This window comes from Macrotis lagotis, chromosome 3, assembly GCF_037893015.1.
Source record: "Macrotis lagotis isolate mMagLag1 chromosome 3, bilby.v1.9.chrom.fasta, whole genome shotgun sequence".
NCBI lineage: Eukaryota > Metazoa > Chordata > Mammalia > Peramelemorphia > Peramelidae > Macrotis > Macrotis lagotis.
This window is the reverse complement of record NC_133660.1, coordinates 106,874,090-106,888,114: the sequence shown is the minus strand read 5'-3', so window position 1 is coordinate 106,888,114 and position 14,025 is coordinate 106,874,090. Positions and strand designations below refer to the sequence as shown.

The 14,025-nt window shown below is 38.0% G+C and overlaps 2 protein-coding genes across 2 annotated transcripts in view; one reads left to right on the top strand and one right to left on the bottom strand.

Annotated features, from left to right (window-relative positions):
- Positions 1 to 14,025, bottom strand: part of SPMIP2 (sperm microtubule inner protein 2) — a 174,100-nt gene that overhangs the window by 18,598 nt on the left and 141,477 nt on the right. The window contains exon 4 of the mRNA XM_074229050.1: positions 12,062 to 12,251. Coding sequence (XP_074085151.1) covers positions 12,062 to 12,251 — 190 coding nt within the window. The remainder of the gene's footprint in view (positions 1 to 12,061; positions 12,252 to 14,025) is intronic.
- The window catches only part of FNIP2 (folliculin interacting protein 2), a 224,082-nt gene that overhangs the window by 154,558 nt on the left and 55,499 nt on the right, over positions 1 to 14,025 (top strand). The window lies entirely within an intron of this gene.

Sequence of the window (14,025 nt, the reverse complement as noted above, 5' to 3'; positions counted from 1 at the left end):
CTTCCTGATTTCTTGCAAAGTCATCAGCTTCCTTTAATTCCATTCTGCATTTGGAGGAGTTATTTCCTTCAGAGAGCTTTTTATCTCCTTTTCCAGTTGGCCAGTTCTGCTTTTTTAAGGCATTCTTCCTCCTCATTTGCCTTTTGTTTTGCTTTTTTTTCCACTTGGCCTAAACTGGTTTTTAACATTTTCTTCAGTATTTTTGGTATATTTTTCACCAAGCTGCTGATTTGATTTTCACGTTTTATCTGCATTGCTCTCATTTCTCCTCCCAATTTTTCCTCCACCTCCCTTAATTGCTTTTCAAAATCTTTTTTGAGCTCATCCATAGCCTAAGCCCATTTTCTATTTTTCTTGGAGGTTTTGGATACAGAAACTCCAATTTTGTCATCATATGAATGTATTTTGATCTTCCATGGGACCAAAGTAATTTTCTATATTCATATTCTTTTTCTGTTGTTTACTCATTTCCTCAGCCCAAGACTAATTTACAGCACTTCCAAGGCTTTGGGGTTTTGGGGGACACCCCACTGGGATCTTTATTCCTCCAAGGTCTGGTAGATGACACAGGCACCTGGAGCTTTGAGGAGGGTCCCTGCTATCTTAGTATGGAAGGCCAAACTGCAACCTAGATCTGAGTGTGGACAAACAGCAGGGAGAGCAGAGAGATTTCTGCAGTCTCCCCTGACCCCCGTACTGTCTGTGGGCTGTACTCTGGAGCTGCAGGCTTGGTTTCCCCGATTCCTGCTGCAGGTTTTCTGGGCTGGGTTGCACAGCACTGCAACGGGGGCTTTTTCCCAACCCCCCAGTCCCAGTGAAACACACCTTTCCCACAGAATTTCTAAGTTATCTTAAGTTATCTTGGACAGGGAAATTGTATCACTCAGTCTTTCTGTGGGTTCTGCCTCTCTAAATTTTGGTTAGAATCATAATTTGATGTTGATGACTTGAAGTTTGGAGGGGGGTGTTTCTGGGAAATGCTGCCTTCAACCACCATTTTGGCTCCGCCCCTCAATAAGCATTGTTAAAGCATCTATTCTGAGCCAGGTAGTGATGATACTGCTGATGATGTTTGTCTTTCATTCTTGAAGAAGACCATAACATCAGGGGAAATTACATTTGAGTGCTAAATCACCAACCTTACTTTCTCCTCCAGAGCTACCTGGGTCCAGTGATCAGATGTGAATCAGGACAACTGGAGATGGCTCTGAGCAAGAGGCATTCAGTGTCAAATAATTTGCCCAAGCTATTAAATGGCAAGTGTCTGAGGCTGGATTCAATTTTCCTCCTGACTCCAAGGTCAGTTCTCCATCCACTACACCATCTAGCTGCCCCTCTGAGTGAGGTGCTGTTCCAAGATACAAAAAAAGCCATGACTTAACTCACTGACTAGTGGAGGTTTGTAACATAAAAACAACTATGTCCAAATAAGATCTTCAGGGGCAGCTAGATGGCACAGTGGAGAGAGCACCAGCCTTGGAGTCAGGAGTACCTGGGTTCAAATCTGGGCCTCAGACACTTAATAATTACCTAGCTGTGTGGCCTTGGGCAAGTCACTTAACCCCATTGCCTTGAAAAACCTAAAAAAAAAAACCCAATTGATAAGCTCACCTTGTTTCAGGGTAAGGACTCTAGGGGGTTTGTTTGGGTGTCCTTTGGGACAAGACAAAAAATAATAAATTTAAAAATAAGATCTTCAAAGGAATTGAATAGTTTACAGAAGAAGGGAATAACAGCTCTCATACAAGATGAGATTTGGGGCCAGAATTTGAAGGAAGCTAGGAGATGGACATGAGGAAGGAGAGAATTCCAAATAGGAGGGACAGCCAGTGTAAATGCTCTGTCTTGTGTGAAGGAAAGCAAGAATTGAGAATGTATTTCATGGTATGTTTGAAGAGGAAGAGGGAAGGGAGTATGGAGTGAGAAGACTGGAAAAGTAGGAGATGCTAAGTCATGAGGGCTTTGAACACAAAGCAGAAGAGCTTAATTTGGTCATAAGGAGCCATGAGTTTATTGAATTGTGTGACATGCTCAGACCTGCTCTTTAGGAAAATCAATTTGATAACCCAAATGAAGAATGAATTGATGTGGGAAGAGACCCTGTGGTAGGGAGATCAGAGATGAGGGACTTCATTAGGGTGGTTGTAGTGTCAGAAAAGCAAAAAGAGAATGTACAAAAGGTTAGAGAAACAAAAGAGCTTGATAACGGATTGGCTTTGGGGGAGGAGGGGTGAAGAGAATGAATAGTGAGTGATGCTTCTGACAGTAATAATGAAGTTTAGAAGAGGAAGAAGGTGGGGGGGAGAAAATAAATTCAGTTTTGGACATGTTGAGTTTAGATATCCAGATATCCATGAGACATTCAGTTCAAGATGTCCAGGAGGCATCTGGAGATGTAAATGGAGATGAGTAGAAAAATTAGATCTGGATAAGTAGATCTGACCATGAGTATAGAGATTTTAATTGAATCCAAGAGTACAGAGGAAAAGGAGAAGAGAACACAGGACAGGGACACCATGTATAGTAAGTATGAATCAGATAAAGATCCAGCAAAAGAGACTTTAAGTGATCAATCAGATAAGAGTAGAACCAGCAAATAGTAGCGTAGAATGAGAGAGACCATTTGACTTGTCAATTTAGAGCTCACTGGTAACTGAAGAAAGTTTTATTTGAATGAAGAGGTAGGAACCAGACTAGAGATAAGAAGATGGCAAGAACAAAATGGGGGCACTGATTCTAGACAACCTTCTCAAGAACTTTAACCAAAAGAAAAAAGAGGAGAAATATGGGATAATAGTTAGCAGAGATGGATGGATGGATGAACCAAAGGGTTTTTGAGGTTTAGGGAGACCTGTTTGTTTGAAGTAGAGAAGTAGCCAACAAACAGGGTAAGAACAAGAAAACAATAGAGGATGAAATCTGATTTTAGAAGAGAAGATAGATTGGGTCCATTTGTAGAGGGAAAAGTCTTAGAAAGGAGAACTACTACCCCTTCATATGAACCAGGGGAGGAGACAGTGGCAGAAAAGTGATATGAAATGAAAATGAAGAGATAAGGAACTCTTGGTGAGTGTCTAGAGGTGGCCAAATAATATGGTGAACTACTGGGATTCTGTAACATATAAGAATTTATTGAAGCAACAAGGGACATTTAAATATTTGGAGAAGAGAAAATTTTGTGGAGAAGGGTGGTAAGGAGGGATGGGGTAGTAGTAATAGCTATCTTCAAATATTCGAAGTTCTACTATATAAAGAATGGATTATATTAGTCTTGTTGGCACCAGTGCAATGAGTGAACTTTGTAGAGAAAAAAAGTTGGCCTAATTACAAAAATCACTTGCTACCACTGAGAGCTTTTCAAAAGTGGAATGGACTATTTTGAGAGGTGGTGGATCTCTGCCCTGGCAGTCTTAAAGCTGAGGCTGGATGCACAATTTATAGTAAGGATTCCTTCCTTGGTTGAGATGACCAGTGAGGTTCTCTCCACTCTCAAATGCTGTGAATCCCAATGAGAGGAGAGGCAGACACAGAGAGCCTGAAAATGTTTGAAAGAAAGGGTCTAATTGATGGAACAATATCATGAAATGGGTGAGCCATGGGAGCTCCTTTAGAGCAAGGAGAGATCTTTTCCTCTAAGAGTAAAAAGCAGTTTAAGCTCATAAAGATATTCAAAGGGGCAGCTAGGTGGTACAGTGAATAGAGCACTGACCCTGGAGTCAGGAGGACCTGAGTTCAAATCCATCCTTAGACATTTAATAATTGCCTAGCTGTGTGATCTTGGGCAAGTCACTTAACCCCATTGCCTTAAATAAATAAAATTTTTAAAAATACATCATAAAAACATTCAAAAAATTGGAGGAGGGAAACTGAGTAAAGGAATAAATGGTTGAAAAACATTGAAAGAATAAAAGGAATGGGTAACTGAGTTTTTCCTAGTATTGAAGCACCACTGGAAGAGAGGGCAAATAGGGACTTACTTAGAGTAAGATCTGAGTCAAATGCATAGTACAACCAATGCTTAATTATCCACATCTAGGTCAACACTTCTCTCTCCTTCCATTGTACAGATGAATTCCAAAGTTGGCAAATGACTTTTCTAAATCTGCACAGCTATTAATAGATGTGGGAAACTAGAAACTGGTTCCCAGGCTAGTAGCATTTACACTCTTAACAACTATACCTTGGTGCTAGTATAAGAGGCTAGGGTGCTACATCCTGTTCCTCTCCAAAAAGGGACCCTCTGGACATAATCTATGCGATGACTTAGGTTCACTTCTGAGGGAACCTGACCACCTAAATAAAGGGTCACACACTATCCCATCTTCCTGAAAAACAGGGAGTAATCAGGAAGTCAATCAGTTGTAGAATAACTATGTATTTCCTACACACAAAAGAAGTGATTAACTCGAAAAACTCTCACAAACTTGCATTAACAAAGACTTAACATGAGATTCAGAAACAGAACTGTGTTTTGTTAGGACAGAAAGATGACCTAATTTTAAAAAAAGCATTTGGTTAGATGTTGAATAGGCATTTCTGGTAAATAAGTATTTCTTAAGCACTGAGGCTTTGGACTGTTCAAACACCTCCTTTTGGGTCCATGTCTTTTGGCAAGTAAATCTGATACAGAAACCCTCCTTACTACAGATCAGCCCTGATTAGTGGACCTGGGATCTCTGAACCTCTCGGATTCACAGGGTTAATGTATCTATTCCCAAAAAATGAAGACAAAAAATAAAAGGAGGCAGCCAGAAGCCCACACTCAAATTTGCTTAGTTGAGTCCCTCAACTCTAACTGTTATGTGAGAGAAAACAGGACTTTCTCCTACCCTTCAAGGGAGATAATCTCCAATAATCCTCTTATAAAATATAGCTGAAAAAAATTTAAAAATTTAAATATTTAAAAAAAAGAAACAGCTGAGGAGAAAGAATAGGATAAATGGAAGGTGGGTGGGGTTATTGCTTTGTCCATTTCTTGTTATTCAGCTTTCTATTGCATAGCAGACCCTTCTATTCTCATCTCCCAAAAACTGTCCAAGTTTATGTTCATTGTTGCCATGACACTATCCATCTTAGCCTCTGCTATTCCCTTTTGCCTTCACTTTTTCCATTATAATAATGATTCATGGTGGCTGGGTGGTCAAGTGGCTAGAGCACTGGCCTTGGAGTCTGGAGTCAGGGGTTCAAATCCAGCTTCAGACAAGTCAGGCCTTAAGACTTAAGTCACTTAACCTTTTTTGTCTCATCTTTTTCCTGAGTTCAGATCTGATCTCAGACATTTACTAGCCTTGTGACTCTGGGGCAAGTCATTTGACATTTTTTACCTCAGTTTCTTCATCTATAAAATGATCTGGAGAAGGAAATGGTGAGAAACCTATTTTCTCTGTCAAGAAAACTCTGAAACAGGTTAACAAAGATTCAGACACAGCTGAAATAACACAATAATAACAAAATAAAAACACAAGTTTAATAGTTTAAAAATTATTCCAAAGGCCCACAGATTAAAAGTCAGGGTTGAAACAATTGCTAGCCAGCTATAAAAGGATCAGCAAATGATGAAAATCATAATCATCCTTTAAGTTTAAATGATCCTCGATTGTGATCATATATGAATGATCTTATTAAGTTTTAGCTACCGTGAGATAACTATTATAAACATATTACATCCTCCTCATGACCATGTGCCTGTACACTTTACATTTGTTTCATTTGATTCTTACACACACAAATATGTATATGTTGACTATCATTATTGTTATTTTTCTTACACCTATGTTTCAGGGTTATTGTGAGAATCAAATGAGATACTTACTGTAAAATATTTAACACAGCAACTGGCATCCTCTAAGTGCTATATAAATATTGGATAGTAGAAGTAGTCGTTTTTACTGCTACAACCTAATGAAATATGGCCCTGACTAGCACGAAGACATAGACTCAAAGTAAGCCAAGGTGATGGATGTTACTTTCTGGCTTGTTAGTACATTGAGCAGATCAGGATAGGATGGCAGCTTTCTAACTGAATAATCATTATTTTGCCTTTGTTATGCTCTGTAAGCAAAAAAAAGATTTATTTGTCCCCAAAAGGATAACTTGAAGGGAAACCTATAGGGTTGTATCTAAGGATGAAGATTCCCAAGAATGCTTTGTATCATCATCATCACTCATTTTTTCACTGATATTTTGTTCAAGACTCTTTTCCTAGAAAAAAGTCAAAGAAAACACTTTAGCAATGATAAGATTCAATAGTTAATTGAATTAGGAAGTTGATGGCTGTATGCTCTTACTGTATTTCCTAGTCCATACATTTTTCAAAACAAAAAATTGGGTGCTTGGAGGTTCCAGAAATAAAAACCTCTATCATGAAGTGACCTTTCTTGATATTTTAGGACCAATTAATAATCATAAAAATTGGCATTAGACATGGGGTGGCTAGGTGGTGTAGTGGATAAAGCACCAGCCCTGGAGTCAGGAGTACCTGGGTTCAAATCTGGTCTCAGACACTTAATAATTACCTAGCTGTGTGGCCTTGGGCAAGCCACTTAACCCCATTTGCCTTAGAGGAGTTCATCTTATAGGTCTATAGATTCAGACCCAGAAGCTGGCTCAAAGACCATCCTTGCACATCCATGATAATAAAAGCAATAACAAATAATTTTCCTACCTGGGGCAAGTGGCAACCACAATGGGTGTTTAGGGAGATTCATCTGAGATGTAAGAAAGCATGTTGTGGCATATGGTTTCTCAGCTGTTGAAGTAGTCAGAGGAGGCAACTGCCACTGCTATCACTACTAAGACTGGGGATGGACTAGATCAAAAGGAAAGGTATCCCCGACCAATGTTGTCAACATCTACTAAATTTCATACACTGGAGAAAAACCCCAGTCATCCTGTACTAATTATGGCTCTGAGACAAACCCCTCATTTGATAACTAGAAACTGAAATTAAGTGATTTGTCCATGAGTGGTTATATAGGTAGAGCTGGGCATCCAACCCAGGTTCTCTCACTTTCCACTGGACTAAAAAGCACCCTGTTGGTTCAGTTAGCTATTTCATCTGATAAAATTCAAGATTAACTATTTCATGTTGGAACTGAAATCATTTTTGAAATTAAGAAAACAGAGACCTAAAAAGATTGTTCTGTAGGAGGAAGTGCAGTCTAGTTTTTCCTACAACTACTTTAAGAACCAGACCAAGTTAAGGTCAATAGATCTAAGGAGAAAATACAATAAGTCATTTTTCCAGCCCAAGAGGATGAATTTGGTCCATAGTAAGTGATCAGGGCAGGAACTGGGGGACAGATGTGGGTCTGAAATTGGAGATATAAGTCAAAAGAGAAATTGAGGCAATGAAGATAGCTCTGAGTTCCATCAGCATAGACATGGTAATTAAATCTATGGGAAATGATGAAATCACAAAGTGAATTGGAATAGAGGGAGAAGAGAAGAGGGTCCAAGACCAAACCATGAAGGACCTATAGAGTTAAAAGATGTGATCTGGAAGGGAATTCAGTAAAGGAAAATAGAGAAAGAATAGTCATCTAGGAAGGAGAAGAATCAGGAAAGGACCTAGAAAGAAGAGAGTATGAAAAAGGAGAGAAAGATCAACAGGGTCAAAGGCTGCAGAGAGGTCAAGGAGAATGAGGACTAAATAAAGTCCAGGAGACCACCATGGCTGAAGCAGAGCATAAGATGGGAGAAAGGGGTAAGAAGATTTGCAAGGTGGAGGGGCAGATTATGAAGATAGGAGTAAATACTACTAAGGACTCAGCTGTTAGAATTTAAAGAGTTTTGCTTACTAAAGATTCCAAAACACTTCATTGTGAGGTAGGCCCGTTCCATGGAACTAAAAATACTTAAGTTCTCAATATGATCCTTGAAATTCTAGAGAAACTTGGGCTGGTGAATTGTATGCCAAAGGGTTTTTTAAATGAAAAAAAACCTTGTTTTTATGTGACCTTTATTTACAAGAATGACCCTCCAAAATTTTAATTTAAGATTTATTTTCTCCCTGGAAAAGAAGGAAATTTATCAAAATGGAACTAGTACACTAGCATACATATGCACACACACCCACAAGACAAAATTTCTCAAGGAAGTATCTGAGAAAACATATGCCTTTGACCCATGATTGTTTGGAGCCACACAAAATGAGTTTACTGACCACAAGCAGCTAATCCCAATTCTCCTATAGCCCCATACAACACATAGTAATAAATCATCTGATTTGGTCCTGTCCCAAATCTAAGACTACCCTGGAATGTCTGCTATCCAAGCACTCCCTTGTTTTCTACCCAGTGAGCCCCAAGGTCAAGACACTGTAAAGGCTTTTCCAACTGCCCTTTGTTAAAAGATTCAAGTCCAATGAAATCTTAGATGAATTAGATTGCTCATGTCAAAGGGCAAGCAATTCTCTGGTGAACAGGCAAATTTTTCTGAGGAAACAAAGCTAAAGAGACCCTCTCATTATGGCTCCTTTAGTATTGGAAGGTTTTTGACTTGGTTGATAAAGGAAGCTGAAGAATTCATTTTATCACCTCTATCATGAAGTGAAGATTTTATGTCTTCATATTCACAGTTCAATAAATACTTACTGACCACCTACTATGTGTGAGGAATTTTTAAAAACAGGGTACCTTTCTTCAAGAATCTTAAAATCCAGGATACAATACCCATGAATAACATTCCCATTGTCCCACTATAGCTGGCCACTGAACCCAGATGGCTCCAGAGGAGAGAGTGAGGTTGATGACTTGGCACAGCATCCTTTCATTTAAATCCAATTCACTTGCATGCCATGGCATTACCTCCTTAATGTCCTGGTCTTCTTGGGGTGGGGGAGGAAGGGAGATGGGAAGAAAGAACCAGCAAGAACAACAAGAAGATGATAAGGAAGACTAGATAAGGAAAAATCCAAAATAACTGAACTGAACCCAGGGTTTGATAAGCTCAAAATCATAAATTACATAAAGAACTTCCAATTTGACATTAATTATTGGGGAAAACCCCCAATTTTATGATGTTAAGATCCTGAGCAGACAGGAGAATTATGAGTAAGCATTGTGATATGGTAACCAAAAAAAAGCTACTGCAAATTTGGTCAATCTGTACTAGGTATAGCCTCAAAGAATAAGGAGAAGATTCTAGATTCTGTCCTTGTCAGAAAACATCTGAAATCTTTTGCCTAGATCTTGAATCTCCTGTTTGGGAAAAAAACATAGATTAGTTAAAGAACCAGAAGAAAAGCTATGAGAAGGTTAAAAGACTCTGGGTCCATTCCTTATGATGAGCCATTGAATCAACTAGGAATATTTAGCCTACAGAACAGATAATTCAAGACATGTGGGAGCTGTTTTTAAGTAATCAAAAGGCAGTTATGTGAAAGAGGGATTAGATTTGTTCTGTTAGTCCCAAAAGGAAGAACCAAGATCAGTAAGTGAAATAAAGTTAAATAAGGGGAGATTTGATATCAGTGAAAACTTGCCAAGCATTAGAATTATCTAAAGAGGAATGAATTATCTTGGTAGGAAGTAGGTTTCCCCACATTGCATTTCCTCAGATAAAAGCTTATTAGGTTTATGATAATGAGAAAATTAGGATTGGTTTGAACTAGATGGCTATTTGGGTCTTTTCTGGCTCTGAAATTTTGTGATTCTGTAACCTAGCTTTGGAGAAAATACCTACACAATAACTGAGAGAAGAAGGGCTAAGGATTGGTTAGACAAATGAATAGAAAGCCAAGGAAAAAACAATATCAAAGGATTCAAGGGAGGAAATAACAAAAGTCATTAACTAGAATGAACATATAGTGACTTTGAGTATAGGTCATTATAATTTACAGGATATGTAAGACCCTTAGAAGCATATAACAACAACTGAGCTTAGTACCTGACCAGCAGGGAAAAAAAAAATTAATTAAAATGTGAATTTGAGCTCTATTCAAAGATGTTTGAATCCTCAATTAATCCTCTCCTACCTAAGCCTACCTTCAGAATGCCTTGGATACTTGGAAGCACCTCTGCTATACCTGAGTCTCTCTATACTTCCCCCACTCCCCCCCCCCAATGAGATTTTATGATGGTTTCCCCAGCCACGTGTCCTACTGATTTTGTCCTTTGGTCTCGAAGATGACCCTGCTATCTGGGAGGTGATGCCATGATAACCACATGAATAGGATCTGAATGAGGGACTGTTCTTAGTCACCCATCTAACTTTCTCCTCTGGAGCCATTTGGGTCCAGTGACCAGATATGAATCAGGAAGATTGGAGGTGGCCCAGATGTGAGGTAATCAGGTTAAGTGACTTGCCCAAGGTCCCACAGTTTGTAAGGGTCAAATATCTGAAGCTAGATTTGAACTTAGATCCTCCTGACTGTAGGCCTGATGTTCTGTTGACTGCTGATCTAGCTTCCATATCCTACTACTTGCTTCATGTACCTCTTCCCCATCTGAAAAATTGCCAGTGTTGTCCATAAAGGAGAATACCTAAGAGGAGCCAGGTGATCAACAGTGTCAAATTCTGCAGAAAGCTATAATCATCAAAATAATTCTATATTGGATAAGAAACTAATGATTGATCAATGGAACAGGTTGAGTATAAACATACTGAAGCTAACAAGCATAATAACTTAAGTGTTTGATAAATTCAAAGATCCCAGCTACTAAAGAAAATATTCATTATTTGACAGAAACTGTTAGAAAAACTGAAATCTGGCAGAAACTAAGCATAGAGCAACATCTCACACTACATACCAACATAAACTCAAAATGGGTCCATGATTTAGATATGAAGGTGTATCATAAGCAGATAAGACTATGGAAAAAATTACCATCAGCTATACAAATGAGTTCATGTTTAAACACGAAACAGATTTTGTGGGTGATAAAATGGATAGTTTTGATAAAATTTAAAACATTTTGCAAAATAAAAGCAATGTATCTTAAAGTAGGGGAAAGTAGGAAACTGGGGAAACTATCTGTGCAGGAGCTTTCTCTGATAAAGGTCTCATTTCTGAACCATATCCAGAACTGAACAAAATATATAAAAAATAAAAGCCATTCCACAATTGACAAACAATTAAAGAATATAAACAGTTTTCAGAGGAAGAAATCAAAGCTACCAATAACTATATGAAAAAGTTCTCTAAATTACTAATAATTATAGAAAAGCAAATTTAAAAAATTATAACCTATCAAATGGTTAAGATTATATAAAAGGAAAATACAGGGATGTCGGAAATAGGTTAACTAATGCACTGTTGGTTGAGCTGTGAACCAGTTCTGGAAACCAATCTAGAAATATGTCCAAAAAGAAATGTTTAACTTGGTATATCCATTGACCCAGCAATACTGCTATTAAATCTATACTGCAAAGAGATCAAACAAAGAGGAAAAGATCCCATATGTACAAAAATATTTTTAATAATTGGAAACTGAAGGAATGCCTATGAATTGGGGAACAGTAAAGCAAGAGTTGATCAATGAATGTTCTGAACATTATTGAGCCATAAAAAATGATGAAGGGGATAGTTTCAGAAAAACTTGAGAAGATGTACATGAACTGATCCAAATTGAAATAAGCAGAAGCAGGATAACAATTTATACAGTAATAGCAATATCATAAAGATAATTATCTGTGAAAGACACTCTCATCATCATAATGACCCACCAAAATTCCAAAGGAATCATGATGAAAAATACTATTCAACTCAGAAAGGAAAATTAATGGACTAAGTACAGAATGTAGCATATATATTTTTCTGTTTTTCTTTTCCTTTTCCTTCTTTTCCCCAGAACTAGAATACTGTGGAAATTTATTTTGCATATCTAAATTTGTAATGGGAATCATATTTTGCCTTCTCTATGAAGTGGGTGAAGGGAGAGAGAATTTGGAAAGTAAAATAAAATAAATTTTAAAAAAATTCTGCAAAAAGGTCAAGGAAAGATGAGGAATAAAAAAGGTTATTGATACTGAAAGAGATGTTCCAATTGAGTGAGGGTTACCTCTGCTGTTCTATAATACTATAGAACTGTATAATGATAAAGAAAGAAAAATATCTTACATTATGCCTTGTAGTCACTTGAGGGAGCTTTGGGCAGCTAGAAAAGCTCATGGAATTGCCCTTCATGCTCCTGACAGCAGTGGCCCACCTGGAATGTCTTTCATTGATATTCTCATAATCACCAAGATGCCAGGCAAGACCAGCTCGACTGCAATTTCCTTGAAGATCCAGAAGTTTAGGTCTAGGTTGCCTAAAACAAAAAAAGGAAAGGGGGTCAGCTGTGAAAAGGAAAAGATCTTAGAAATAGTCATGAGGTGACAAAATTCTTTTGTGACACCAAAAAAGTCTACTTTTTCCAATTAAGTTTAGAAAGCTTAACTTTGTGACATCCCAATCATTTGTAAGACTGTTTATTCCAGATCACTGGAAGGAATTGCAGAACTGAGTATAAATAGGGCCATTGAATATAAAAAAGGGCAGGAATACCTAGTCTTGCTTCATAGATAAATGAGTAATATAGGAAGCTTTCCTAATGCTGCCTTTATAATTTCATCTCCCTCAAGCAGATAAAATGCATGGCTGCATGCTCTGTGGTTCCCCTCCTTTAAAATCCTTCTACCAGTAAATCACCTTGGAAACTTATTGTCTGAGTCTGGTCAAATTATCAAACCCTTTTCATGTTTGTTTTCTCATCTAAAAATGGGGAGATTGGACTAGATGATCTCCAATGTTCTTTCCAGTTTTAAGTCTATAATCCTATGAAATACCCCCAGCTCCAGCTCCAGCTCCAGCTCCAACATTAGAACAATTACCTTCCAAAGGTCTTCTGCCTTTCTTCTCAGGGTTCCACAACCTGGGAACTCCCAGTTAAAAACTTGACTCCATCATGCTGTCTCTAAGATACCTTTTAACTCTAAAAGTGAGGGGTGGCTAGGTGGCGCAGTGGATAAAGCACTGGCCCTGGAGTCAGGAGTACCTGGATTCAAATCCAGTCTCAGACACTTAATAATTACCTAGCTGTGTGGCCTTGGGCAAGCCACTTAACCCCATTTGCCTTGCAAAAAACCTAAAAATAAAAAACAAAAAAACTCAAAGTGTAGGATTCTAGGACTTCAGCCTTCCCTATTTCAAATTCTAAGCCTAAGTAGATATATCCAACCATTTAGAGCAAGAAGGGTCCTTCCTGTCTCACCTCACTGCCAAATACTCATGCACCAAATTTCTTTTGCTAATGTTAGTAAGGGAGGAAGGAGGGCACTGAATGCAAGTCGATCCCATGTTCTGAGGAATTGCTAACTCCAATAGTAACCCACCTTTAAAAGTAAACAAAGGATTCTCATCAGTATGATGACCAATCCATAATTCTAGAAGATCAGTGGTGAAATATATCACCCACCACCTGTCAGTGAGGTAATGAACTCAAGTTGCAGAATGAAACATATCTTTTGGATGTAGCTAAAGTGGAAATCTCTTCCTACTTGGTCATGTATATTTGATACATGGTTTTTGTTTTTCTTTTTTTAAAAATATTTTGACATTCTTTTTCTTTGATTCTTTTTCTTTCCAAATTCTCTCCCTCCCCCACCCATTGGGAAGGTAGGAAACGTGATATCAATTATACATGTGAAATCATGCAAAACATATTTCCATATTAGCCATGTTGCCAACAAAAGGCAAGAAAAATAAAATTATGCTTCAAGAGTTCATCAGTTCTTGATGCTGAGTGAGATGAGCAGAACCAGAAGAACACTGTCCACCCTAACAGCAACATGGGGTTGATGATCAGTCTTAATGGACTTGCTCATCTCATTAGCGCAACAGTCAGGGACAATTTTAGGGTATGTGAAATGGATAATACCATCTGTATCCAAAGAAAGAATTGTGGAGTCTAAACAAAGACCAAAGACTATTGCCTTTAATTTTTTTTAAAAAGTTAACTTAGGGCAGAGCCAAGATGGTGACAAGAAAGGATCAAGTCTTAGGTGCTCTCTGATAAAACTTCTAAACTAATGACTCTAACTAAA